Genomic DNA, 27,536 nt, shown 5'->3' with positions numbered 1-27,536 from the left:
TATTGCAGAAGAAACCCCTAGTCTATTCCAGAACTTATTTTGTTGTGAGAGAAGGAGTGAGATATGATAATAATTAAGATGGAAACCCATGGTCTCGTGTTTCCCATCAAACACAGAATCAGAAGAATGTCAAACCTATGCAGGAATAAATTACGATAGTGCATAGCAATTTCACTGCCTAAGCAATGGTAACCGGTGCCATTTTAGACACCCTACCTGCCTTTCACCTCCCTTTATTGATGCTGCAGATGTGCTGTGTAGTCCTATGTCACATTTGCCAGCCTCAAGCAGGTATCTTGGAGCCACAGGGCGTGAAAGCCTACTTTACATCTATTGCCTTAAGTGCTTGTGCTTTGGCACTTGGATTGCTCTGAGTCCTAGTCAAATGCTTTGGCCTGAACACATTTTTTTTTTTTCTTTTGAAGATGAAAATTCTCCTACCATTACAAGTAACATTTGGAATTTAATTTTTCATTGCAGAAGGTATTGCAATGGAAGCAAATTCTGCTGAGCACTTCTCAAAGACATAAAGGCACAACACGAACATGAAAATTGCATGTCTGCAAGACAAACCGAAAACTTTCTCTCCTCCCATTCCTTTGAAAGAAAATGTGGAATGAAACACAAAAATTCTCAACAATCCCTGTTTTGTAAGATTACAAACATTTTAAGTGATTTATTATCACACCAGGTATTTTCTTTACCACACTTGGATTCGAAACACTCTTTTAAATACAAACATACCCTCTATTACTTGCATGGTGTAATACCATAAGCACCAGGGTGCAGCGATGGTGGGTGGGCTCTTTTTCTTCCTAAACACAGGAATTCTCTAACGTTATAACATTAGAGAATAACCAGCACACATGATCCTTGTGGGATGGTCCCATTCTCCCACTCCTCTGCTGCCTCTCTTTCCTTTCAGTTAATTCAGTAAGGCCTCACGAGTGTTGGAAGGTGGAAGATGAAGTCATGCAAATCAACACACCTTAAATCACTGGGAACAAAGGAACTCTGTTGATCTCCCCAGACTTTTCCGCCCAGGAATTAAAACCCACATAAGGCGTACCAAATGCTTCTGCTTGTAACAGAAGTGCTGATTCCTCCTTTTGGGCCAAATGCTACTCTTAGATGCGTACATGAAGTCCAGCTGTGGAAAATGGAAGCCAAATGGAGCATCCACTAGCAGAATTTGACCCAGAGATACCAGGGGAATTCCTAGTTTTGATAATTGACTGCAGTAGTGACACTGAGGTTGTTAATTACATTAAAAAGTGATGTCCCCCATCACAGTAATTTTGCTGTGAAGATCTCCCCTGTGATGCAGGCAGAGGCCTCTCCTGTATTTCTCTCTATTTCCATTTCAAGCAGTCTAAGTTGACATGTCCGATGTGCAACAATTTTTCACCAAAAAAAAAAAAAAATCTGTTTGTATGTCTCTGACAGTGATTATGTACTCTCAATAAAATGGGACAAGCAACGCATTTTCTTGGTGAAACCTATTTATTAGAAGCTGGGGGAGATGTGAAGAGCCAGATTCTCAGCTGCACTGAGACATTTTGTATTATTAGAACAATGGGACCAAAAGGAGATGGATCTTCCCACAGTGCAGTTTATTCCATTGTTGGGAAATCTGTAGCCTCAGTGGCTTCTACAGCTGGTGACAGGCAGAATGCTGAAGACAGGAGATGACAGGACTAGCACTGCTGTTCCCTGCCCTTGCAAACTCTTGATAAACAGCTGGTTTAGCTTAGAGCAGCCCCAAGCCTTTTTTTTTTAACTTCTCATGATCTAGTTTAGATAAACTTAGAACTGGGAGGCAGCAGCCAGCTCCCTTGTCATCTTTCTACCTTATAGCTGCAACTGGCAGCTGTGGGGTACTGCAAAAATACTGAGGGACTTGCTGCTTATCCCCATCAGACATACAGGAGGCTGTGCTGTACCTGCTGCCGTCCAGGCAAGCAGATTCCTATAAAGAGGCACCCCCTCTCTCCCTGATGTAAAAATTAACTCTGCTTCTAAAAAAATCCTGATCATACATGTCCCTTCAGAGTCTCAGGGGCAAAGAAACCCCCTGTGTGCTCATCTGCAATGGTTGCTCTGTGGGGAAGTGAAGTGGGTATCTCCAAACCCAGCAGACCACATGCTCAGCCCACGCTGCCCAAGTGGAACTGTGGCTTTGTGCCTCACGTGTGAACAGGGAGGTCTCTGCTCACTTTTCCCTCAGTGATGGGGCAAGTCTTCTCTCTCTTCTTTATCCAGCCCTTTCCTTTCATGAAACCAGTTGGAGCTTCGTGACTGTTGCCCATCTGACTTTTTGAAATTGTCTGACCATTTCAAAAGTTATTAGGAGGGAGATAAAGATGTATACTTGCTGCCCTGCATGCAGTACTTATACATTGTTTTGTTAGGAAACTAGATCTAAAATAGAAAGAAGAAATATAGCTAATTTTGGCCATGTTCTTAATGCTGGATTTACATTAAATTAATGACACCAGTAATGCCACTTGTTCTTAGCAATATGACAACCCTAAAGGTTTACTGCTTTTTTGCACCCCTGTAACCAATTACATCAGGGCAAAGCAAGTCTAAATTGCTATTAGTAGAATAGTAGCATTTTAAAATCACTTTGTGGGGTGTGTATCACTTCAGAAGGTTCTGAGTAACCATGAATCAAGCTTTGAACCTCTTACCACATGTTAGGAATCCATCTTAATCTTCTCATCCTCTCAGTGAAGAACAATAGCTTTTGCTTGAAGAGACAGTATTAAATGGCAAAATGGATTAAAGAAAAGGGGGGGGGAGGAAAAATAATTAAAAAACCTTCAATCATTTGACTTACAGATGCAGCTAATTGATTTGAGGGTTTGCAAGGGAGTGCCATGGCAGCTAGTTTGATGTAGTAATTAATGCAATCATCCCTCTTTGTTATTACTTTAATAAGGTAAACACCCTGTTAAAATAAACTGAAACAGTTGTCTCTAGCCCAGAGCCTGCAGTTGTGGTGAGCAGTGTAATAACCCCACTATGTAAAACTTGGACAGGAAAGAATGAATTACATTAATCCCCAAAGGTTCTTACTGTAGACTTTTGAAGTTTTAACTTTAGAGTGGAAAAGGAGATCTGAAACTTGGAGGCTATTCACCCTATGGCTCCTGAGAGAAAGCAGTGTGTGTCTGCTTGAGCACCCTGAATCCAGCTAATACAGGCTGGAGATAAGCTCAGTTTCTGCAAACACTCAAACGTGTGCTTATCTGCCCTTCCACAAATAGTCCCACGGTACTAAAAGTTAAGCACAGGCATAAAAATCAGCACTTGCCCAGGTAGCTTCTGTACAGTTTTAGAGGATCAGTATGAAGAAGGAGAGTTTCAGTTTTGGTTTTAACCTATTGACTGATTTTTAGAAGTAGTTTCCAGCAAAACTCACTTTCAGTAGCACGTTTCAAAGGGCTGTTTTATTTGTTTGGGTTGCCCGCTTCAGATATTCTTTCTAAACAACAGTATTAAGAAGGAAGAAGCTGTGCTGTGTTGTTAAGGCAGTTGCTAGACCACAGCAAAATTGAAAAAGAAACCCAACAAAACAATTTTCTGGTGAAAAGTAACAACATTTTTCTCTCCTATTTACTTTTACAGTGATTTACCTGTAAGATGTATGCAATGCAGAATTTTATTCAGATATTTGAGATTTGTCTTAGTTCCTAAAACCTTTGTTTTAGTGCTTTCACCTAAAATGCATGAGCACTCCTTTGTATCTAAATCTTTGCACATGACCTGAAAACCTTCAAATGCTTTTATGTAAAACCTATCTAGTTTCTTTGAGAAGTCCTATGTGGCCAAAAGATTTGGGTTTCTTCTCAGTTCCTGCTCTTCCCATTGATGCCTCAAGCCTTACTTGCCTAAACGATGATTTACCAGATTCCCATAAGATATAGGTCCAAAGATGAATTATATCACCATAAATGCATGAGTAACTTTTGTGATGAATAATGTCATTTCCAAGGCGGTGAGTACAGTGTGTGTTGTACGAGGGTAGATTTACAGTGTGAATAATAAGGGGTTATGATCTCCTTATTCACATCAGCCAGCATAATGTACTCTGGGTGTCATGGGCAAAAAAGGCTCGGTTTGTGGAATTTTTATTTTATTACTTATTGCAAATTAACATAAATCTCTGATTACTAATTAAGGTATGAAGAAGCTGGGTGGTAGCACTGATCTGCTGGAGGGTAGGAAGGCACTACAGAGGGATCTGGACAGGCTGCATCAGTGGGATGAGGCCAGTTGTATGAGATGCAACAAGGCAAAGTGACAGGTCCTGCACTTGGGTCACGACAACCCCAGGCAGCACTACAGGCTCGGAGCAGAGTGGCTGGAAAATTGCCCAGCAGCAAAGGAGTTGGGAGTATTGGTCAGCAGCCATCTGAACACGAGCTAGCAGTGTGCCCAGCTGGCCAAGAAGGCCAGTGGTATTCTGGCCTGTATCAGAAACAATCTGGCCAGCAGGACCAGGGTAGTGATCGTCTTCCTGTACTCAGCACTGGTGAGGCCGCACCTCAAATCCTGTGTTCAGTTTGGGGCTTCTCACTACAAGAAAGACATTGAGGTGCTGGACCGTGTCCAGAGAAGGGCAATGGAGCTGGTGAATGGTTTGGAGCACAAGCCTTATGAGGAGAGGCCAAGGTTGTTTATACTGCAGAAAAGGAGGCTCAGGGGAGACCTTATCACTCTCCACAACCACCTGAAAGGAGGTTGTAGCAAGGTGGAGGCTAGTCTCTTCTCCCAAGTAACAAGTGACAGTTGGACCAGGGAAGGTTTAGGTTGGACATTAGGAAAAATTTCATAGAAAGGGTGGTCAAGCACTGGAGCAGACTGCCCAGAGAATCACCATTTAAATACCTGGAGGCTATTCATGCTCAATGCACAGGGTCCCTCTGCAGGCTGTGCTGTCCCCAATATAGAGACCTCAGTGTTGCTCAAAGAAGAGAGAGATGCATTATTCACAGCACATGGTTGTGTATGCTCTTTAATAAACTCCAGAGTTTTACTCTTGATGAGCATTTTCTTTTCAAATTTTCAATTTGTCATTTCAACAATGGTTGAAGCTGATAATAGAAATAGCCTGCATTAGTGCACGGAGTAAGCTGCTAAGATATATATTTCTAAGAATCATAGAATGGTTTGGGTTGGAAGGGACCTTGAATATCACCTAGTTCTACATAAAGAGTAAGGATGCCACTTATAATGAGGACTCAATTCCCTTGCTTTCATTCTTTAACTGGAAGTCTTCATTCACATTCCTACAGTTACAGCCTCATACTTGCTTTCTTGCTGAAAATAGTCAGTTCTAAAAAAGTAAAGAGAAGAAATCATTAGTGAAATCCCCTTCGTTTCTTCTTGGGGACCACTGCAGGAGGAGTGAGAAGTCAGCCCCTTGAACTCATCAAGTTTTTCAGTGCCCTGCCCCAGACAAAAGAGCAGCTGTGAGAAAGAAGATCCATTACGTGGGTCAGGGCAGCATTTCCCCATTGCTGCTACCCTGGTGGGGCTGCCACTAAAGTGATGAACACGGTTCCCCGTCGCGGCAAAAAAACGTATTTCACTGTCTTTTTCTGAAACTCGGTCACCACGCAGCCACGGCGCTGGCCGACGTGGGGAGGAAGCCTGGGGTAGTTACTTTTGCCTTTGCTGAGGTTTGATCAGTCAATTTTCAGTCGGATCAGTTCACGGGGACAGTTCACCCTGTAGCCACTGGTGTTAGGACAGGAAGGAAAAGCAACACCGCTGTCGCTGACAGCGACCCGGGCCGGGAGCTGACAGCGGCATGGCCGGACCGCGCCCGGAGCCGGCGCCGCAGCCGGGCTGGCCGGGGACAGGCGGCTCCGGCCTCCTGAGCTTCCCGGCCGTGCCACAGGGGGGCACGGCGGCACCGGGAACGCGCCGCGACGAGCCGAGCAAAGCGGGCCGAGCGGAGCCCTGTCGTGCCGTGTCGTGCCGAGCCGAGCCGCACCAGCACTGTGTCCCGGTGCACCCAGCCTGTCTCGGCCCGCCGTGCCGCAGCGCCCGCGGCCGGTCCCGGTTAGCGCGGTGTCGGTCCCGGAGAGATGCCCCGTCTGTGCCTTCCGCGGCTGGGCCGGGCGGCGGTGCCGGACACCTGGCCGGGCAAACGCACCTACCGGAGATGTGGCAGAACCTGGGGCCTCTCCGGGTTCGTCCTCGGCCAGCGGCTCTTTTGGCCCGGGAGGGAGCGGGGCTGGTGCCCACCGGGCTGGATGGCGGCAGGTGATGCAGTGAGCGAGTCAGGGCTTGCGATGCTCCCACTCACCGCCGGCCTCAGGGTTTGGGAACGCGGGACAGTGGGATTGGCAGTGCCCATGGGAAAGCTGAAAGTTTCGTGGAGAGCAGAGAAGCGTCTCCACCTCACTCTGCTGCCCCAAACGTGTGTGTGAACAAGGGGACACTTGCTCTCTGCAAAGCTGCCCTTCCTCAGTTGGGCGAGGCGAGCAAAGAGGCATTTCTTCCTCAAAATCTCTTGCGCTCGCTCTACTTTTAGGCCACAGTTCTCTATGTGTGTACATGCACATGAGAGCAAACCACTCCAGAGCTCAGCAGGATGGTCCCTCGGTGCGTGTGTGCACATTTGCAGGATGAGGGTCTTGCACGTTCCCCTTCCATTATTACAGGTGAAGCTTGGGCAGAAGGGAGCCCCTTTAAAACCAGGGGACTGAATTTTATAGTGGACTGAATGGGCATCAGAGAGCAAACACACCTCTAAGGAGTGAATGTCAGAGGACCCTGTGCCAACCATAATAATCAGTGTGACTAATAGGGAACACCGAGAACTGTTCCATTATATCATGAGACATTACATCGTGCTTGAAAAAATAGTCTTTGATGACATGTGAAGGATTGGCAAGTGCGTTTCAGAGAATCCTCCTTCATTTCTTCAAGGATTTCAACTCATGTTCATTATGTTATGCATAATTTAACTTTCTCGGTGCTTATACTGAACTTGCTCCTGTGGGTTTTACATGTTCATCATTTAAATTTGCGGGAACAGAAGGTGTATAAACTTATTTTTCAAAGTTACTCATTTATAGTTCCTTGGAGGAATTAGAAACTGGGACTTTACAATAATTTTACCATGTATTTCTAGACCTCGCCCAACATGCCACAGTTTTGCAAGATGCCAGTTATTAGCAAAACTCAGTTTGCATTTAGTCTCAAATACCCTACGGAGTAATATTTCCATACAAAGTATTATGATATCAATTCTCTTTTTTTTTTTTTTTTTTTTGTAGTTTTAATATCACAAGTGTCAATCAGGAAGGAGATTGTTGCTTTTATTACAATGAATACAGTGAAGCAAAACAAAGAACTTTTTAGAAAATGAATATGCTCTGGGGAAATTCAATAAATCTTTGTGAGAAGAAAAAAGGTCTTATATATAAATATATAAAACCTGGCTGTGTATTGTCCAAAAGTTGCTTAGTGCTAAAGGAGTAAATGTATTGTAAATCAATGGTGGGTCCCATAGCACATTATGGCATATTTTATTGGGTTTTTACCTTAAGGTAAGGTCTTTTATTAAGAGTATATAAGAGCACACAGTGCTGAATAACATGTTTTTCACAGTGCTCTATACATAATGGAGGGTGGGTTTTTTTTATTTGCTTCATTAAACATTCCTGTAATTAATGCATTTAATGGGAATCCAGCAGTAACAAATATAAAATTTATTGTGGTTTTAAAAAAACTGCTTCTGTTACTAGATTTTCCATTAGCAAATGGTGATGACCAAATTCCTCAAAATATTTCTGCACTCACCCTAGAAATCTCCTGCTAAAACAGGTGATGTTTTCAACTGTGTAATGGGAAAGAAATGCCACATAAATAATCCTCGTGAAGCATTCTGTATAAATCCAAAAAGTGTCTTTAAAATAATCCTTGAACCCCTCTGTCTCAAGCTTGATAAGAAGACGTCTGTATTAGCACTGGAACTTGCTGGGTGAGTTATTAGGTGTTGAAAGACACCGTCTAGGAAGTCTGACCCATCAGAATTTGAATGTAAAAGGCAAGTGACAACTTCATGAATACATGAAAAGCCTTAGAGCCTGGTCCCAAAGCCCTCTTTCCCCCTCTGAAAAGCCCGTTTATCTTCGGATGAATAAGAGTTACAGAATTGGAACCTAAGTAAAAAATCGGTGGTATCCGTGGCCAAGGGAATGTCTCCCTCCCACCCATTTGATTAGAAACATGTGCAAGTTTGGCTAATGAGACTGTAGGGCTTTCCCCTCGCCTCTGTGGATGATTGTGGCATTTTATTTGAATGCCGATATGGTTTCCCATTCCTATTCCTTGCAAGCTTTTGGTCTGGGTAAACAAAAAAGGAGATGTCAGAACCAGAGAATCTTTTTACAGCATATAAAAATCTTCCCATCTAATCCAAGAGGAAATCATAATGTGAAGAACATTGGTGTTTTAATGGCCTCCTAATGAGGACAAGCTTGGCCAGATCTTTGAAGAAGACAAATGGAAAGTAAAACAGCTCATTTCTCCTTGAGGGCAAGCATTATGATTTCTAGGGAGGACTGCATGGATATGCCTTCAGCAGCTAAAGCTTTCCCTGCCTGCAGTCTCCTGGCAGGGCCCTGATGTACGGGCTGCTGGTAAGCACAGGAAAGGGGGCTGGAGAGTGTGGGGTGTGCTCACGTGTTCTGGTTTTTCTGTCAGTCTATTCCTCTCTGTGTACTGCTGGGAAAATGAAGACAATTATATTTACCTAAATCCCTGGGTGATTAAGGCACTAAATTAAAGCCTGAGAAGCACTTGAAACTTTTGGATGAAAGAGCCCATAGACGGACAGCCTGCTTGTAACTTCACATGTTTGGGGTTCTCCCTAAGGTGTGGGGGATACACAGCAAACACTCTGTATAGCTGCAGATAGGTGATCACATCTAATTTATAAGCCCTCATTACTCCCTCTTGACAGGTTTGGATGTTTGCCTTCCTAGTTTCAAGGCTAGTGTCAATCCATTTAAAATTAATATTTTTTGTTCCTCTCTCCACCTCATGCATTTAAAAGCTGTCCTTGGCTTCCCCTCCCAGCTGCTGGCTCTGATGGAGCAGCAGCTGAGGGAGCTCTGCTTTGCAGCTCTGATGGGTTCCTACTGCTCTCATACAACATTAGAAGTAGAGCTGTCCTGGAAAAGGGACTGCCTTGCTCCTGATTTCTTCCATGGCTTCAGCAAGCCAAGGGACCTTAATTTCCAATTGGGAAAAGTGGGCCTTTGTCATCCTGTCCCAGAAACAAGCTGTGAGTGCCAGGGGTGTGGGTGTTGTGCTTCCTCTGTGGCATGATCCCTTGACAGGGCTCAGCCATGTGCACTCCCCTTGCTTGGCATGGGCTTGCAAGGAAAGGAGAAATGTTTTTGTGAGAGGCATCAAAATGGTACCTGTTTTTGTTGCTGCAAAAAGACTTTATACAACTCTCCTTAAGTGACATGCAGCATAATATGGCAGAGGAAATTTCCCTCATGGAGATATGCCTGAAGGTCTTCCTAAGCAATTAAAAATGTGAGTTCTGCTCTGGAAAGCCACTGTAAAAAGAACTTTAAAAAGACTTTGTAATCAGTAGCTTGAGTTTTCCTCTCCCTGCAGAGTGAGGATTGCTGACTCTTTGAAGGCAGAGAGCAGGTCATGTTTTAAAGCTACTTTTGGCTTTGTGGGCTTTGGAGAGAAAGGACAACTGTAGGTGAAGCCTTGCTGGTGGGTCAGCACCAGAAATGCGCTCAGATGGGTAAACCACACAGGGACGACTGGGCAGCACCACTGCCACTGAGGGCTCAAGCCAAGTGGACCAAGAGCCCTGTGAAACTTGGGCTGCAAGTGCAGCCAGCATGCTACCACATTGTATTCCTGTGGAAATGTGGGGCTAGAAGCATCCCTACAGGTCCTCCACACAGTACTAGCATGAAGAGGTAGCAGAAACACCTTTGTAAGAGGGCTATTTTAGAGTATGAGTTTAAGATTGCAGATATTGGGCACCAAGGGGGTGTCAGTTCAGGTTGCACTTACTCCATCTGATTGATAAGAACTAAACCTCTAAAAGCAGCCACCATTGCAGCAAGACAGTGGTAGCAAAGCTGCTACTCCCTCATCCTGTCCATTCAGCTTGTGAAAACTGCCTGGCTTTAACTTTAATTCTGGCAATTTAACGTATTGATCAAAGTACAGGGAATAGCTACAGCAAAACACTGACAACAAAAAACCCAAGCCAAAACAATGACTGGTGTTGGTATACCCAACACAACCCTGTGTAACTGGAGTCCACAGCTGTGTCCCACTGCAGACAGTTCCTTTTTCTTATCCATGGATATCTGTTGTCTTTATAGCATAGCTTCTTGAAGCTAAGAAAAACTTTTACTAGGCTGGAATTGGCTCAGCCACCTTAGAACACAGAAAGAAAATGATTAGTGAAACAAAAGTGAAAGTTCAAGGAGGATATTAGAGTCCTTCTATACAAAACCTCCTGTCTTCCTATGGGATCTGTTACAATCCAGAGGGCCCCAGATTTCAACTAATCAGTTTCTGCCTTTATTTATTTTTTCTCGACTCAATTTCCTACATGAACTGGCCAGTTATGTCAAATATTTTTCTTTCTTTTAAGTTGACTTGCTGTCAGCTGAATGCAATGCCCTGTGAAAACACCTGCTGACCTGCTGTATACACACATACACACATCTCTACCATCTGCATCTATATATCTTTACCATTTATGTGTATATATAGAATCTATGTCTACCTATCGATACATCTATATGCCTATATTGCTGGCTTTTAAAGTGGGGCCCATAGGTTGCAAATTCCTCAGGTCTCTGCAAAATACACTTTCAAGAACCCCTCTCTTTTGGGAGAGGCAGCTGCCTCCTTGCTTCTAGTTCAGGCTGCTCTGGCTTGCTCTGCAGGCAGGTCCTGGGGGAATGGACCGATCAGGTTCACTAATGGTTGGGCTCTCATGGTATTTGCTTACCTAACACAATCAGAACACACGTCTTAAATATTTTATCAGCTTTGCTGGGTCATTCTCATACTGTGACATTGTGTTGCTGGAGAATAGAGTAGGCTGGATTAAAAATAGTGCTCAAGAGTGCTGCAGAAAGAGAGTTTTAAGCAAATGGTAGCACTAATGCCCTTCTTAGAGCCACTAAAACAGAAGTGTCTGTTGCAGCACAGCAAATCAGAGGGAAAAAAAAAAAAAAAAAAAAGGGTTAGGGCAATTGCGATAATGAATCAAACCAAAGGATTGAGCAAATGGTCCCAGACCCTCAATTGTTGGCTGTGATGTGAAGGGCGGTGGTCCTGGTTTAAGTTTGATCCCTCCTTTCTGATTCTTGATTAATTTTTTTACTCCCTTGAAACAAGTTCTCAGGAGATTTTTTGTGGTTAACGTTGTGCTTATTCCCTGTGGGCCAAGGTCACAAATGACTGTGAGTAAAACCCTTCTGTAAGAAAAGGGGGTTAATTCTGAGAGTAGTCCCAGAGCTGGAGTCTCCCAGCCTCAGCAACAAGTAGCTACTGTGGAGAAGAAAATTGTATTTCCCTCTAAACCATCCCATTGCCTGCCTTTAGCCAGGCAGTGCTGACTCCAGGTAGGCAGGGAAAGCTGAGAGGTAGGTCTGTACTGGAAGACTTTGCTAGAGCTGTAGGTAGAAAGTGTTGTTAATGGGTGGACCATAACCAATCACACCATTTCTCAGCCTGTCCCCAAGGGTTACATGTGGCGAGATTCCCAAGAGGGGGTCAGATGTGCTTTGTCACTGTTATGCTGAGAGTCAGTGATAGTGAAGGGCTTTGCATCCTTGCATCTCCATTGTTCCCTCTATCCTACTGTTTTTTAAAAATCACCCCAAAATGAACAAAAAAGCACTCATGTCTGCCTGCTTCTCCATCCCCCGGCTGAAAGGTTTCTTTAGTACCAGTTCAATTCCAAATTCTCAGCTCTTACATGTGCTTACATCTGGGCTCATTTAGCTTCATCCTCCTCTCCTAGCCCCACACCTCTTCTTTGGGGAGCTGTTTGCTTTCTTCAAACTGCTGTTGTTGCTGCCTTGCTGCCTGATTCGTGCCAATGCCTTTGGGTTCATACAGTGCCCTCTGTGATGGCTTATCATCCCTACTCAAATTCTGTGTTACATTGCCATTAGTTTTGAGTGCACTTACAGCAAGTAGCTGAGGCTGCAGCCTGGGTTCAGGAGAAAGCTGGGAACAGGTCGAGGGGCAAAGTAGGTCCAGCCAAACACGAGGGACTAGTGCCACAGAGAGAAAGGAGTCTCTCTGTACCACTGCTCTGACTGGTATAAGCTGGGACAACCTTCTTGCTGATGCAGAGCGTCCTCATCTTAGTCTAGTTTAGGCTGCCACTCTGCAAAGGAGCGGGGAAAGACTGTGCACTCACATGGATTCATTTTCTCATTAGTAGTAACTTCGTTATAATGTCCAAAGCAGCCCAGAGAGAGCAATAGTAACAGTGGACTGCTTGGAAGAGGAACAGATACTGTGATCAGGTTTGGGAAATCATGAGTCAGCTGTAAAGGGCAGTGTTACCTCAGCCTTAATACATCTTGCTGAGCTCATACTGTCAGGTGTAAATATAACTGCGTGGACAATAAAGTTATCCTGTGATACATCTTCATAAGAGGCACCTATTTTTACAGATATGAGGATCCTCTTTCAGTATTTGGCCCTGGAGCAAGAGCTCTGCTGTATAAATACATGTTAAGCAGTGGCATGACATCCTTGCTTTAAACGGGATGCTGGAATACATATCCTCAGAAATGGATCCAGGTAGTGCCATGCCCTGATGTTTAGAGAAAAACTCTTCTGTACCTCCTTAAAGAGGGAGCTGTGTGCACCCACTGCCCCATCTTCCAGCTTTTACAAAGGGAGAATAGGAACAAGGACATGGCTCTGCCTTTTTCCTACCCATTTTAGGAGGGTGAATACTCTTGGCCAGATTTAGCCTTTTAAAAACCAGGGGGGGAGAGCAGCAGAAGCTGTGCCTGTGCCAGGGCCCCCAAGGGAGCAGCATGGTCATGCCACATGGGGCTGGTATCCTACAGCGTGACACCAACACTGAGTGCTTGCAGGCAGGCTGGTCCTTGTCACTGAGGCTGCACCACTTGGGTCAGGCCATCACTCTGGGACTGCCAGCAAGACATCAAGTTGCATTAATCTAAAGCTAATCTAATTCCCACTGGAGGGATGGGTTCATCCCGACTAACTTTAGATTACAGTTTACACATTATTGTGCCAAGGTCTGTATTGGAGCAATTTATAGTGAGAAATGAGGTTGGCAAGATAACAGGGGCATCACAATTAGAGCTAATTAGCCCAGCAGGAAATCCATTTCCAGGCAGCTTTTGGCAAGAGGCAAGGTTGGCGGGATAACAAGCATAGAGTGTATTTTGATACAAGCACACTCCAGCTGCAAGGAAAAGTAAAATAACAGCTTGTCTCATCCTTATGTGGAGACCTCATGTCAGGTTCCACCACATAAGATTTTGTTTGAGGCTTTGCAGCCTCCCTGCTTGGAAAAGGTTCAGAGAACTTGTCCTTACAAAGTCACCTCAGCTGCAGGAGGACAACGGTGAGCTGTAAGATCTGCACAGCCCCTCACTCCTGCTGCCAGACAGGAGCATGCCCTGCACCATGGTCTTCCTCCAACTTGGAGGGAGATGAGGGATTGTAGCTCATTATAGAAATCACTGAAGAGTAGTTTGGTTTAATTGCAGGAGTTATCTGTACGGTAAAATGTCTGGAGTATAGACAAAGACAAACTGCTGGAATTATTTGTATTTGAGTGCTTTATTATATTGGAATTGCAGTGATATTATTAACATTTGTACAAATGCACAAAATTCCTGTCTCTTCTAGCTAGAAAGAGATGTAAAAATCTGACCTAGTTGAACAGTCTCAATGAACTCATTGTCCATTTGTAACAATAATGGGTTCACAATGCAACAAAAAGCTTAACATAAAATTAAACATATTAAATGCTGCAGCAAGTATTTACATTAATGTACCAAAAAAAAAAAAAAAAAAAAAAGTATCTCCCTCCAGTAAGGAAGGTGGTTTCTTTACAGAATAAAACAAACAGACAAACACAAAACCTTTGCATACAATACAAACAACCTCAAGCCCAAAACTTACTGTGACAGCACCTTTTTTTAATATAATATATATATATATTTATATATAAACTTCAATAGTTTAGGCTTACTCCAAGCAGTGCTAAAAGTTCATTAAACCAGGACAATGGCAATAGTCCAAAGAAGCAATGTTCACCGACGAGTGCTACCCAGTGTTTGAACAGAGCTGTTACAGAGAGAGGGGTAAAGAGCTCACGGCCATGGGCTGGGAAACATTTGGGTCCCAATGACAAAGTCCTTGGCAAAACTTTCAGTGGCAATTGTTCTTATTCACAAGAGTGAATACACCTTTCGTGCAAAATAGTTTGTCTTGTGGAAGTGTGCTAAAGGTGATCTCTGACAAGGAACTCCTTGCAATCTCAGCTCTGAAGGGTAGGGAAAAAGTTTCTCTGGAATTTCCCAAATTCCAGCAAGGAAAACATTTCCCTTGAAATGCCCTATCAACTCTCCTACCTCCCTTGCTCCTTGACACTGCTGCAGTTCCTGCAAAGCCAGAAGGAGCTTTCAGTCTTCATTCAGAAGGCTGTCACACATATTTTTAGTCAAGAAAGATATTTGGGTCTAAGACCTTCATGGCATCAGGTGGCAGGCTCTGACTATGGGCTTTGTGAACAATTCCACCAGTTGAAACTCAGAAATACTAACATTTCATTTGCATAAATATAGAACTGGAGATCCTGATCCCAGGTATTACACATTGGTCTAAATATAGTGAGCTATAGTTATTGATTCCAGTCCAAGAAGGGCCTGGGAAAGGATCAGATTTCCACTTAGAGAATCAATCTTGTCTCTGAGTGTGTGTGAACACTGACATTTTTGGCCTCATGCAGTTTAGGATTTGCTATAAAGTCATTTTGAAAGCTATGGAAAACCAATAACGGTGAGGAATTTAGCTCTTAAGCATAAAGCCACGGATAAAACTGAGATAACTGTAAGCTCTGGAAAAAAAAAAAAAAAAGACGTTACGGATATAAACAGTCTCTTTTTTCTTTGCAGTGAGATGTTAAAAAATTGTGTGTGTTGTGAGATCACTTGAGATCTTATTGCTTTTGTTTGTCCTTAGAAGATTTTTGTCTCTTTTTTTTTTTTTTTTTAAAGGTGCTGTCCCTAGTCAAGTTATAAGGCAATATATTTTATTGATTCAGAACTCTAATACATAGTATGGCCACTGTTATCACTGCAGCTTTGCAGCTACCGTGAGTTGGACAACAGTCAAAGTGCATGACAATGCACAACAGAGCCAATCTCCTAACCTTACAATATACAGGACACTTTGGTTCTTGGGATGAGAGATTATAAACGTAGCTAAGATGCTGCCTCACATCGCACACTTTGCATAATAAAACATTTATATGCTGTCATGAAGAGAGTACAAAGTCTAAGTCACACTGCAGACTGGCTGGTCTCAGCTTCTCCATTTGGGCAGGTGTGAGAGACAAGTTGTAGATATGCCACCAGTGAAAGCATATAAATGTACCTGGTGCAAAAGTTTTACTAGAGTATCCATAAATGATTCAACAAGGGAGAGCAAGAAAGAGAGCAAGAGCTAAAGTGCAATTTTAAAATAATATAAATAATTGAAATGTAGAAATAAGATACTAATTAGTTGTAACTGGTTTTGTTTTATAGGCACAGTTTAGGTTTTATGTCTACAGATCAATTTTTTTCTCTTCTTCCCCCTCTAGTAATTTTCTCTGATGTATAATGGAGTTTCAATGGTCTAAATCTAAGGAACACTGCTTCGCAAGAGGACAGAAGAGGCAATGCTAAGGCAGTATAGTGCAACTCACTATGTGACATTAGAAGAGAAATAAGGATGGGGTTAGATCTTCTGTGATGCAGAAAATCAGCCTTAAAAAAACAAGGCAGGAAAAAAAAAAAAAAAACAGGCTTTCCAGTTATATGTTGACTCATGCTTTCTAAAATGAGAGAGCACATGTTCCAATAGAAAGGCAAAAAACTGAAGGTTTATAATTTGTTTCATTGTCACCAAAAAAAAAAAAAAAAAAGGTAAGAAAAAAAAAAGCAGATGCTGCTTTAAGGAAAACATTTAATTCTAGGAATTTCTGTACAACTGACCTCAGCAGGCATTTCCATCTTAGATGGATGACTTCTGCTTGAGACCCTGAAAGATTAAGATGCACACACACCTAGAGTAGTTTATTGCAAAACTAATATTGTAACTTTAAAAAAAACCCCAACAGTTTCTGTACAAGAATACTGTTCAAATGGAATGTGTTAAAATAACATTTATTAATAAATACTTCATAAAATTCTATGTGAATACTAAATTAATAAATTCCTGTTTTAAAATTGCTTTGGTCCTCATGAATTTTCATAAATTCACTCTATACGCTTTTTTTTTAAAAAAAGGTATTAGCTGCTAAAAAGCACATTTTGCCTAAACTAAAAGACTAGTTTTCAACACTAAATATTGTTGCTTAAAAAAATATGAATCCTCAAAAGTTGGGCATTTAACAACAGTTATAGCTGGCTTGTTAGTTAACAGGACTGAGTCATTAACACTAAATCCACACACACTGAGGCACTGAACCATTGACTTTCCACTATTCAGAAGATGGGCAGCAGACATTTAGCTTCGTAGCAGGAATTAACTTCCAACAGCACGAAATTCTCCATAAATCATCATCACCATCATCATCATCATCATCGTTGTCCTTATTAAACACACCATGATAGCACACAGACTACTTGTCTCCCACAGGCAGCGTTATGAATATGGCTTGCGTAAATTGTTTTGGGGAAGGGGGCTGGGGATGAAGGAGCCGGATCACAGCATCATTTCTTTCCAATCAAAGTATTGCAGCTGTCCGTGGTTGAGATTTCCAACCTGTCTCCAATATCATATGATGAGAGTAGCTGTCCACAGAAATACCTCCTCCTGAACAAGGCACTGGCCAAGGCTCACCACCCTGTGAGTGCCCAAGAAAGCAGATGATGGAAGTTGTCTTAGTTGTCCTTTGCTGGCAGTGGGACAGGGCACAGAGCCCAGTGAGCCCAGCAACAGGCAGGATTGGCAGGGCAAGAGGAAAGTGGAGCAGTCTCTAGAAGTAGCTCGTGGAAAAGCAGGATTCCTCCTTGATGGAAAGAGCCTAGGAAGTGCATTTAGAGTGACGTGCTTAGGAAGAGGCTGCTGCCACTGACATCCTCGGGATAGAGAGGCTGGGGCTTCTCCCACAGCCCTTGCTCAGGCAGCCTCCAGTGCCCAGCCAGACCAGCAGCTTGAGGAAAGGCTGCAGGATCATCCCCCTGGAAAACAAGAGCATTTTAATGTGGAAGCAAATCTGATGAATAATATAAGGTGCCTGGTACGGTTGGTCCTTTTCCTGATGATACAGCCGATATAAATATGCTGCATGTTGTCTTGGCCTGTGAACCTGCGACAGAGTTACAAGATGCAATAGCAAATAGCTTTTCATCCTTTACTTATTTCCACATCACTAGCAAGGATTATACCTAAAGGCCAATAGTATAGAGAGGAGACATTTCATTGTAATTACACATTTAGGCCAACATGTGTGGTTGGCTTGCCTAGTTAGCATTAAAAAAAGAAATAATTGAGCTATATATAATACACATCAGTCAAACTGTCAAGTTGCTGAATTTAACAAAACTTAGGCAAGGTTTTTGTATTTTTTTTTTCTTTTTAATGTAGGGGCTTTCAGTTTAACAGCTAAATATTTTAATTGAGGAGACTGAATAAAATGAAGCTAAACCATAATTCTAGTGTAGCTCAACTGGGTATTCTAATATTACCAACAATTCTGATTTTTATTTTTTAATGTATTTAAGTGCTGCCCATAGAGGGAAAGTTTTTAAATTAACCCTGCAATGGCATTTCCTTTTTGATGGTGAATGATGAAATTCAGATGCATGGGAAATGCTTATTTGGTGTTTTTACATAGTGGATACTCTGCTGGAACATTTTGCTCAACTTCATATTTGAAAAAAATTCCCTTGGGAGCTGTGATGAAGAAAAACCATTTAGCTATTACAACTGGACATTAAAAAAAATTATAGATTCAGTATTTAAAACACTTTAAAAGTATATGTTTGTCTAAAATATAATAGAAAATCCTTTACATTTGAATTTTTTCGTAAATTTTTTTTTGGTTCTTAGACTATATAATCAAGTCAAGATTTACACTGTACATTAAAAACCTTCTTTTGAATGTATTTGCATAAACAGAAAGTGAGCTGTTTAAGAAAAGAATACTGATAAAAAGTTACCAAGATAAGAACTAATTTGGAGATTTATGATGCTCAGAATTTTGCTTTCCCTTCCAGACAGGCCCTGCTCCTTACAGTGCTTCCTCACACCTCGGTTATTTCACTCGCCTTCTCTCATGGAGAAGACCCACCCCTTTAAACCCCAAAACTCCTCTAAAAACCAAAGACACAGTCTTTGAGAAAGAGAGCTTCACTTCAGCACAAAGTGTGTTCAGGGCTAGAGGATTTGCTGTGAATAACGTGAATTTTGCTATTAAAGATGCAATGTTTTGAACATTTTTCACCCGCTTGGAACCTGCTCCCTCGGTGACCAGTGGGAGATTTTGCCACTGACAGATTTGAGAGCAAAATCAGGTCGCAATATACAGCAAGACAGCATAATTAACTGGCATCATGTCCATCTGATTTTCCCACCAATCACTGGGAACACTTAGGGATGCAAATCAGTTGCGCTGAGGGGCAGGCTCAGAGTGCAAACAAAAAACCTAATTGTGGCATAAGGCTCTTTTCCAGACCCTCTTTGCAGGACCATATTTTATCCCAAGTGCAGTGGGACTTGGCATTCTTGTAGCACTTTTTAGCCACTGCATGCCTTCTAAAAATTATTTAACGTCCTAAAGAACAATTCCTTACCCGCAGTAAACGGGCGTTAAGTGCCATTAAAGTCAGTGAAGCTACACTGCTGTCTGCCAGCTCAGTGAACATTTAAAGGAATGCCTGCAGAGAGTAAGTTCTTTGCCTGGTAATTAAAAATGGCATTTTCCAACTGGTCAGAACCATTACGCTGATTTATTTCTCATTTATAGCCCGTGAAGCCTGAGCCTGTTAGCTTTCGTTGCTAGAACAATGCAACCAGGGTAGGGAACAGAACTTTTCCAAGTTATTATATACTACATGAATTTTTCTACATTAATGACTGGCAGCGCAAAAGAATTGCTGTGATTCTCAGGTGTTGCTCGCTACGCCTGAACTGTACCACAGAAGCTTACAGGGCTGCTAGCATCAACACAGCTGGCATTCCATCCTGCTTCACCTGTGGCTGCACTGCTTTCGCCTTTCCCTGTTTATTAAAAACACTAAATCAGGAGCATTTCTATTTTTCAAAAGCCAAATGCTCAGCGCAGCCCAACTGCGGGTGAAGAGCTAGTGAAAGCAGCAGCCGTGCCAACAGTTTTTAGGTGGGCTTGAAGTTTTTGCTTGTTCATTACCATTCTTTGAGGGAGAGAGGGAAGCAAGAAAGCCTTGGAATGAAAAAAAAAAAAAAGGCAGGAAAAAAAAAGCTGGGGAATTACAGGAGTTTGGGAAGGGAAATGGAAGGTGTGACAATAACTGCAGGAGAAAAAGGCCCGAGTTGGGGAGAGAGAAGGGGGAGGGCTAGACAAAAGAGCACGTTACTTGGGCTTGATTTTGTCCTGTTAGCCGCATCCTATATAATCACTTTAAAAGAGGTTCTGAATGCAAGATGCTGTCTGCTGATAGCACAAGGCTAACTCTTTTTTATTATGCTGTCAGCAGATGCCCTCTCTCTATATTTATAGCCTAATTACTCCTAGTTACCTATGTTTGACTCTGTTTAATACTTTTCATGCCTCATACTGACTAACAAGCTGCAGTTTAACACAGCTTCTTATTTCTGAGGCTTCAGGATAGATTTGTGAGAAGGAAACATGACTATGTACAGAAACAGTTAGGTTTATAAACAAGTAACTGGTACCCAAAAAATGGAGAAAGCACCAAAGCATTTCTCAAGCTGATAGCATATTAATTGCATAACTCCCTTTTCTGCAACTAAGTATAAAAGACATTTTAATAACTATAAAAATGAATAGCCAGAGTCTTTCAAGAACTGAGGAATCTTCCAGGCTTGAGTTACAGTTGCAAATGTCTTTAGCAGAGAGGACGCTACCACACTCCCCTAGCAGTTTCTGATCAACCACTTTTAAAGGATGGGGTTGATGTCTGTTCTGTGGCTGGCGAGCTGGGTGAGAGTGGAGCTTCCCACGACGTCGCTGACAGAGGAGGAGGTCGTTATGGTGTTGTGCTGGATGACTTGCTGCTGGGAGCAAGCTGGGACCGGGCTCGCAGGAGGGCTGCTCTCAGGACCTAGGAAGAGGGTGAGGGCACAGAGACAACACACATTCATTTCTCCTTCTGAGTAAAAAGCCCAGGCTGGGTGACACTCCTGGAAATACTAACGACCTGAGGCATGCACAAGTCCCAGGATTTCAAAATAAACAGTTATCCAGCACTCTCTGTCTGCTGATCTTTTTAGTTTTTGTTATTTTTTTCAAGCCAGCTTCTCTGATATCAATCCGACTTCAGGAGTTGAGACCCTGAAAAAAGTCCAAAACCTTAATGACTGCTAAAACTAATGTTGGGATAAAAACTCCGATATCTTAAGGCCTTTAAAATCAGTTGGGATGCTTAAATGATTTATTTGCTCTAGCAGGAATCAAAATTAGAGTGCAGTGCACTGCAGCACAGAAAATCTAATTCGAACAACAGTTGATAGGCATGTAATGCAATTATGTATTTTTTTCTTTGAGTACTGTTAAAGAGAGAGATGCATAGGGATGCAGAGGAGACAGAAATGGGCTCTATTTTAAGAGAATGCTGCAATCTAGCAAGTATTAACCCTGAGACTCTTCTGAACTGTTCTAGAGCCAAAGAAAGAACTTTTCCTTAAATTGCCACATTCATAAATAGCATCAACTAGACAGAATTGATTCAATGTCTCCATTAGCTGAGAATTCTTTGGGGGGGTGGGGGAAAGAAAGGTAAGAGTTAAAAAAGAGTTAACAAACCTTGAAGACCTGCGTCAGGCCTGGTCTGTGCCACTGTCAGAGCACAGTACCATTTTCACTGGAGGGGACTGTAATGTTTTCCTTTTTAACTTTCCTTTTGAGAGTTATTTTAAAGTTCTGGCAGCGCTGCGCCCAGGAGGACTCTTGCAGGTTTGGAGCTGTGAGTTCAAGCGGGATCCTCCACAGGGGAGTGAGCGTCCATCCATGTGCATCTCCTTGCCGAAGGGAGGGGTGGGGAAGACTAGCTCTGCTGTGTGGGATGAAAACCGGGGCTTTTTTGTTTTTGAGTAGGGCTGGATAAATAAGGGCAGGAGATTGGATGGCTCGGATGATGTTTGAGAAGACAGGTTCAAGTGATAATATGATCAACAAGGGGTTCTGGAGGGAAGAATTGGAAGCTTTGCTTTCCTGTGAGGAGTGTGGAGACAGCGCAAACATATCGGCTACTTACTTAAATATCCTTGTGATTCTTTCTGCATAGCTGTTATCGGACAGTCTTTATGTGTTAACAATAACTGTTTCAGCTGTGCTACCTCATTTTTCAGCATGGAAACCTCGTTCTAGAAAAGAAAGAGAGAGTATGGTTTGCAACAAAGCTTAAACCAGGCTCTTCTGCAAAGCTTTAATGCAAGAACACAAAAACTGCTCCACAACTTTGGAAGAACTGAGCGAAAAAGGCACTCAGTGCTTATGTATTGGGTTTATGTTAACATTAGCTGGTGACATTATTTTATAACTTCTGAAGGCAGTCTGACATCCAGATTTGGTGACATAAACTGACAAACAAACCAACTCCACAGTACAAGAGACACCTAAGGCAATGTTATAATCCACTTGGGAAACACTCCGGCTCTCTGCATCAGGCCAGGTGGGCAGACCTGTTGCAGCAAAGGGAACATTGCCATGCTCAGAGGCATAGTGGCAGGACTGCTGTCACCTACAGCTCCACTGCAGATGGTGCCTGGGTGCTGCTCACTCCTCTGTGTTTTGCGGGAGAATTTCTTTGAGGAGTGCCATTATACAAATGGTTTTTCTGCCCTTGGCAGCACACAGGCACACCTTTGCATGAGGCAAAAGCACTGTGCCCACCATGAGAAGGGCAGCACTGAAAGAAAGGCTTTTATTATTATATTCAGAGTATTTTCATCCATCCAGTGAATATTCCTTTTTAGGCTTCTATCTTGCTGGCTTTGAATGAGGATTTAGCTACGTGTCCTGCTCTGAGGAAATCTTTTACAGTTGAGTTAATGGCACTTCAAAAAAAAAATAAAATCCCCACAAAAAGCAGTGACAAGAAAAGAAAATAAATACAATTTCATCTAGTGAAGGTTTCTAAATCCCAAGACAGCTTTTTCCTGGCTTTTTCTGCTAAAATGTAATTATTTCTTTAATTGAAGCACACACATCTTGATTAACCAACTGATTATGCCTGAGCTCCCGCTAGGAGCTGACTGTGCGGGGGCAGCCCAAAAGGCACTGCCAGCCCTTCTGAGCACAAAGAGCCCCTCTGTGTCCTCAGGGGCGCAGACAGTGGCTCGCACCTGAAGCTGCATGTTTGTCTGGGTGAGCTCTTCTGCTTTCTTTTCCAGTGACATCACCCAGACCTTCCTCTTCTGTCTGCAGCGCGTGGCAGCGGCTCGGTTCCTTTCCAGAAATTTCCGCCTCCTCTCATCTGGGTCTTCATCCACCACTCTCCTCCGGCGACCTCCAGTTGGCTGTGGCGGCTGTATCGTCTGTGTGGGCTGCATCTGCTGTGCCGCTGGCGAAACCTGGAGGGGAAGAAGAGGTTTTTCAGGGGATGGCAAGGGGGAAAAGTTACAGAGGTGGATCCTGAAATGGGAAGGGAAATCTCACACACTCAGCCTGCTCCCCAGCAAGGTCTACAACAGACATGAGTTGAAAGCTGTACCAGATGCCACTGAAACTAGCTGCTGGCAAATCTTTACTGTGGTCAAAGGGCAGATTTTTTTGAAACAGTCCTCTGAATATTAGTAGGGAACATTTTTCTCCCCCTACAGTTAGTTGTTAAAAATATTCACTTAGGTGCATTCTCTGTCACCACCTATTTCAAACCTGCAATGTCAAGTTTCTCTCAGGACCTATTTTAATCAAAGCAAAGCACTGTAGTAGCCTTATTTCTCTCTCTCTCTTTTTTCCCCCAAATGCCTCCAAAATTTTGGGCCATTTCTATTTCCCAGGCTTTACCATCTCTTCCTCACACTTTACCATCTCTGGAGACAGAAGCTGCAGAGCTCTTTGCATCTGAGTGGAACTGGGAAGCTGTGGGCTGGGATCTCACAAGGCCAGCAGACCTCACTGCTCCTCAGCAAGGGACAAAGAAAGGATTTAGGTGCCTGAACTTGAACCTGTGTTTGGGTATCCCTGAACTGTGTGGAAAAGGAATATTCCTCTTATTAGACATTTCCATTAGACCCCTGTGGACGCTATGCTCCTTTCCATTCAATAGCCTGGCTTTGACAGTAGATGCACACCACATCCATCCCACTGTTACAAAACTATGAAAAAATATGTATTTATGCTTTTTCAAGTGCAGCAGAGTATTGATCCTGCTCCTGAGAGTAATTAGCCCACGATATTATAGAAAAGGTGCATGGTAGGGGCAGCCCCATGTAGATTGTGCTCCCACTCCTGGGCAGATGGAACATTTCCATATCCCTGTCAGGAACTAGCATCAGATTTAATGATCAGCTGCCTGGGAGCAGACAGCTTTTGGACTACTTCCCTGCCTCTCTGTGGCACCTGGGCTACAGGGCTCTAGAGAGACCCTCTCTCTCCCTCTGCTTGGGTTTTGGGAACCCAACCCATAGGTCCCACTGCTCACGCCCAGCGGGAGCCCCTGCTGCTGCTCACGTTGCTGCTGCCACTCCTGCACAGTCTGGAACAGTCTGGAAACTTGAATTGTTGACTCAAAATTAACCCTCTTGTTCTGGCAGGGGCCCAAACCTCCAAGGTGCTTCCTTTTGACTCCAGGGAGTGGATGTACTCAGTGCTTTGTCAGACTGAGCCCTGAATTTCAATAGCAGCAATTAACATGTGTTTGCCTAACACCTCTGTCTGTCTCAATTAAAATGATACTATCATCTTGAGTCTTGCGAAGTTGAGGGTTGCTTTTCCATCTAGAATCTAGTTTGCTCCCTCCCTTAGCTGACTTGTGGCAATTACAGAGGCAATTTTATGTGTAATTATTCTGTGCATCTGATAATGTATTTTGCATAAAGCCAAATTTATTCCCAGCTCCATGTTGCACAGTCAGGGAATCTCTCTCACGGGAGCAGAAAAAAAGCTTTCAAAAAATAACCTTCTGAAAATAAATAAGCCGCCCTGCATTTTCTGACTGCTTTTTAAAATTTCAGTTTGCATTAACTGCATATGTTAACTGGTAGAATCTCCAACACTGTCCACATTGGAGGCTGGAGTCCCAGGTCTGTGGCAGCTGCAGTAGGAGCAGCTACCAGCACTGCACAGGACTGCTGGCCAGCACTGCAGAAGACCATTGGTTACAGCCCCCATTCCCACCAGCATCCCCAGGCTGCTGCTGGGAGATAGCTGTCAAGGGATTCCAGCTGCTCCCTGTCCACCAGGGCCAGGCATGCCACATCTTTAGCAGTATGTCTGAGTGCAGAGGTCTCAGAAATACCTTTTAATGTTAACATCTCATCAAAGGCCTTTTGTTTTCTCACACACAACACCTTCCTAGACTTCAGAGATCTATTATTTATCTTTCCTTGTCCCTTTCTTCTCCTTTTTCTTTCAGCTTTAAAAATTCTTATTTCTTAACTCTCTCAGTAGGTTTGGTACAAAGGCAGAAAAAGGTAACTATACAATTCTTTACTTTTTAAAATACACTTCATATGGTCATTTTCTCCTGAGTAACTAGTGAGTCATTAAGTTTTCAGAATGTACCAGGCAGTCTCTGGGTAGTCAGAGTGCATTTTCAGAACAACAGAATCTCCTGTCCATCTCTGGCAGATATTAATTATAAAAGTTGCCATTACTCCACTAATAATGCCTCATGGGATAGTTAACTGACTCTTACCTGATAGCTTTTAACCCTGAAATCTGTTAGGCTATGTCTTAGTAACTGTCTGAGCATCATTCTCTAGGACGATTTTACTGCCCTGCCTAGGGACGTAAGAAAGAACATTAACAAAATACCAAAATTTAGGTTAATTTTAGTTTTTTAGAGGATGCGAATCACGTATCCATAATGAAGACAAACGTAGGACAACTAAGAGAATGAAATGGCATCCAAACCCCTACTCTGCTTAAGTTATCACTCTGACAAGTTTAATACGAAGAAATCTTCACGGGATCAACACAAGAATAATAGTATAATTTTTGTAGTAGTTGAGGCAACATAGCTATAACTTGATAAAATATCTCACTTTCTCAGAAAGATACCTGTCAGAAGGTGATTTCTACTTTTATGCTTGAGGCTATATTTCTTTCTTTTCTTTGCAACTTAGCACAAAACTAATACCCATTCACTCATTCTATGAAAGCATAGTTCATTGGGCTGCTGTGTATCAAAATGGTAGCTGAAAAGCATGAAATGAATTCTGATATTACAGAAGGGAGCAGTATAGAATAACAACAGTCCTGGCATGGTAGTACATGGTTTACACCAGCATGGACCATGCTGTCATTTGGCAGGTGGTTTGGAAAGGAAGAATCTGTCTCAGAAGAATAAGGAGGTTAATAATTAGTAAATCGCACCATAAAATTAATGTCTGCTGGAGCAATCAGATCCCCAAAGAAGCCATTACCATGGGGACTATGGATGAGCTTTGAAAGTAATAACCATGTGCTTATTACTCAGCAAGCCCTTCTTTTCTCCCCTCTAATGCATCTGTTCAGAAGTCACTATTGCCTTCCCACCATGGGAACAGATGCACAGCAAGAGCTCTGCTGCCCAGGGAAGCCTCTGACCCTAGGATTCCTACTAAATCACCCTCCACTTGAATCCCTTTGGTGACACTCAACCACCCATGGACAAGGTGAAGACCTCCTTGATCCCTCTTGGGATCTGTTGCCTTCAGTAACATGCTGTGCATGGCAAAGCTTATCTAACTGCACAGACCCAGCGCCAGGGTCTGTGTGGTGCTGGGACACAGGGTGAGGCTTTGTGGCTGCCAGTCAGTCCACCCACCCTGGTGCCTGTATCTCTTCTTGCCTGCCTGTGAGTCCTTTGTAGTGCCTAGTTAGCAGGGAATACAAAAGCCAAGAAATCATGGCTGTCCTGACTGTTAGAAAGTCATGGACCTGCTCAAGTGGGTCCAGATGAGGACCACTGGCTCACTGATCTTATCCTTAAAACTGTGACATTTGTTTTCTCTGGTAGCTGTTTTCTCCTTGCCTATTAAAAGTGGTGCTGTGAATGTTTTGAAGCAGTGCTCCATACTGTAGGGTCTGATGTCCTCAGCTGTATTAACATGTTTATTCTCCCAGCTCAATGAAGTGTCAGTACTATTGCCCTTGTTTTAAAAGCCTCAGAAAGGTTAAATTGGTTCCCCCATCTCATGCATGGAGTCCTCAGCCCGCTAAGAACAACTTTATCCTTATTCTCTCAGGGATCTCCGAGACAGCAATCAGGTTACCTTTGGTTTCTCTGTTATGAGATAATGTCTTTTTATTGGAGTTTTTAAACAACTCCGAGGAAAATAACTCATTAACAGATGGGAAAATAATTGAATTCACAAAGTAAAAACTGAACTAAACTTAGGAAAGCTCTGGATATCTTCTCACAGGGGAGTCTGTTGCTATCTTACTTAGACTATTTCTCTAAAGCTGACAATTCATTTTACATTAGCAAATGCTTTAGGGAAATCCCATGTGCTTGCAGACTCTGCAGTAATAAAGCTAGATGTTAGTAAATAGTTAATGTTGTGGGACACTGGGATGCCAGCCAAATCCTCTCATTTTCTTTAATGTTTTCAAAGAGCTTGTCTGAAAGGTACTTGCAAGTAACACAATACTTCACAGATTGAACTTCTTATGGCTGGCACTCCTCTTTGTCCTTACGTTCTATGCTCTGCCCATTTGTCTACCTTAACTTTGCTCCCCAGACCTGACATATTACAGTCACTGCCCCCAGAGCTTTATTTTTCTTGTGAAATCCTGATGCAGAAGCCTACCATCTTAAGAAATGAATAGAATTCCTCTTAAAAATGGCTGTGCTAAATTTAGTTCATGCTCACTAGTTCATTAGTTCAAAAAACATTCAGTTCAGATATTGAATTATACAAATTGCTGA

General features: G+C 42.8%; 1 protein-coding gene across 8 annotated transcripts in view; it reads right to left on the bottom strand.

Annotated features, from left to right (window-relative positions):
- Positions 1–13,897: 13,897 nt before the first annotated feature.
- Positions 13,898–27,536, bottom strand: part of CREB5 (cAMP responsive element binding protein 5) — a 259,092-nt gene continuing 245,453 nt past the window's right edge. For all 8 annotated transcript variants that reach the window (XM_027880057.1, XM_027880051.1, XM_027880052.1 and 5 more), the window contains 3 exons: positions 22,804–23,031; positions 21,714–21,822; positions 13,898–20,561 (listed from right to left, as the gene is read on the bottom strand). In XM_027880057.1, coding sequence (XP_027735858.1) covers positions 20,398–20,561; positions 21,714–21,822; positions 22,804–23,031 — 501 coding nt within the window. In that variant the 3' untranslated portion in view covers positions 13,898–20,397. The remainder of the gene's footprint in view (positions 20,562–21,713; positions 21,823–22,803; positions 23,032–27,536) is intronic.

This window comes from Empidonax traillii, unplaced genomic scaffold (genome assembly GCF_003031625.1).
Source record: "Empidonax traillii isolate 1590-97213 ecotype Southwest subspecies unplaced genomic scaffold, ASM303162v1 scaffold64:size1360303, whole genome shotgun sequence".
In the NCBI taxonomy this organism is placed as follows: domain Eukaryota; kingdom Metazoa; phylum Chordata; class Aves; order Passeriformes; family Tyrannidae; genus Empidonax; species Empidonax traillii.
This window is presented reverse-complemented; position numbering and strand designations above follow the sequence as displayed.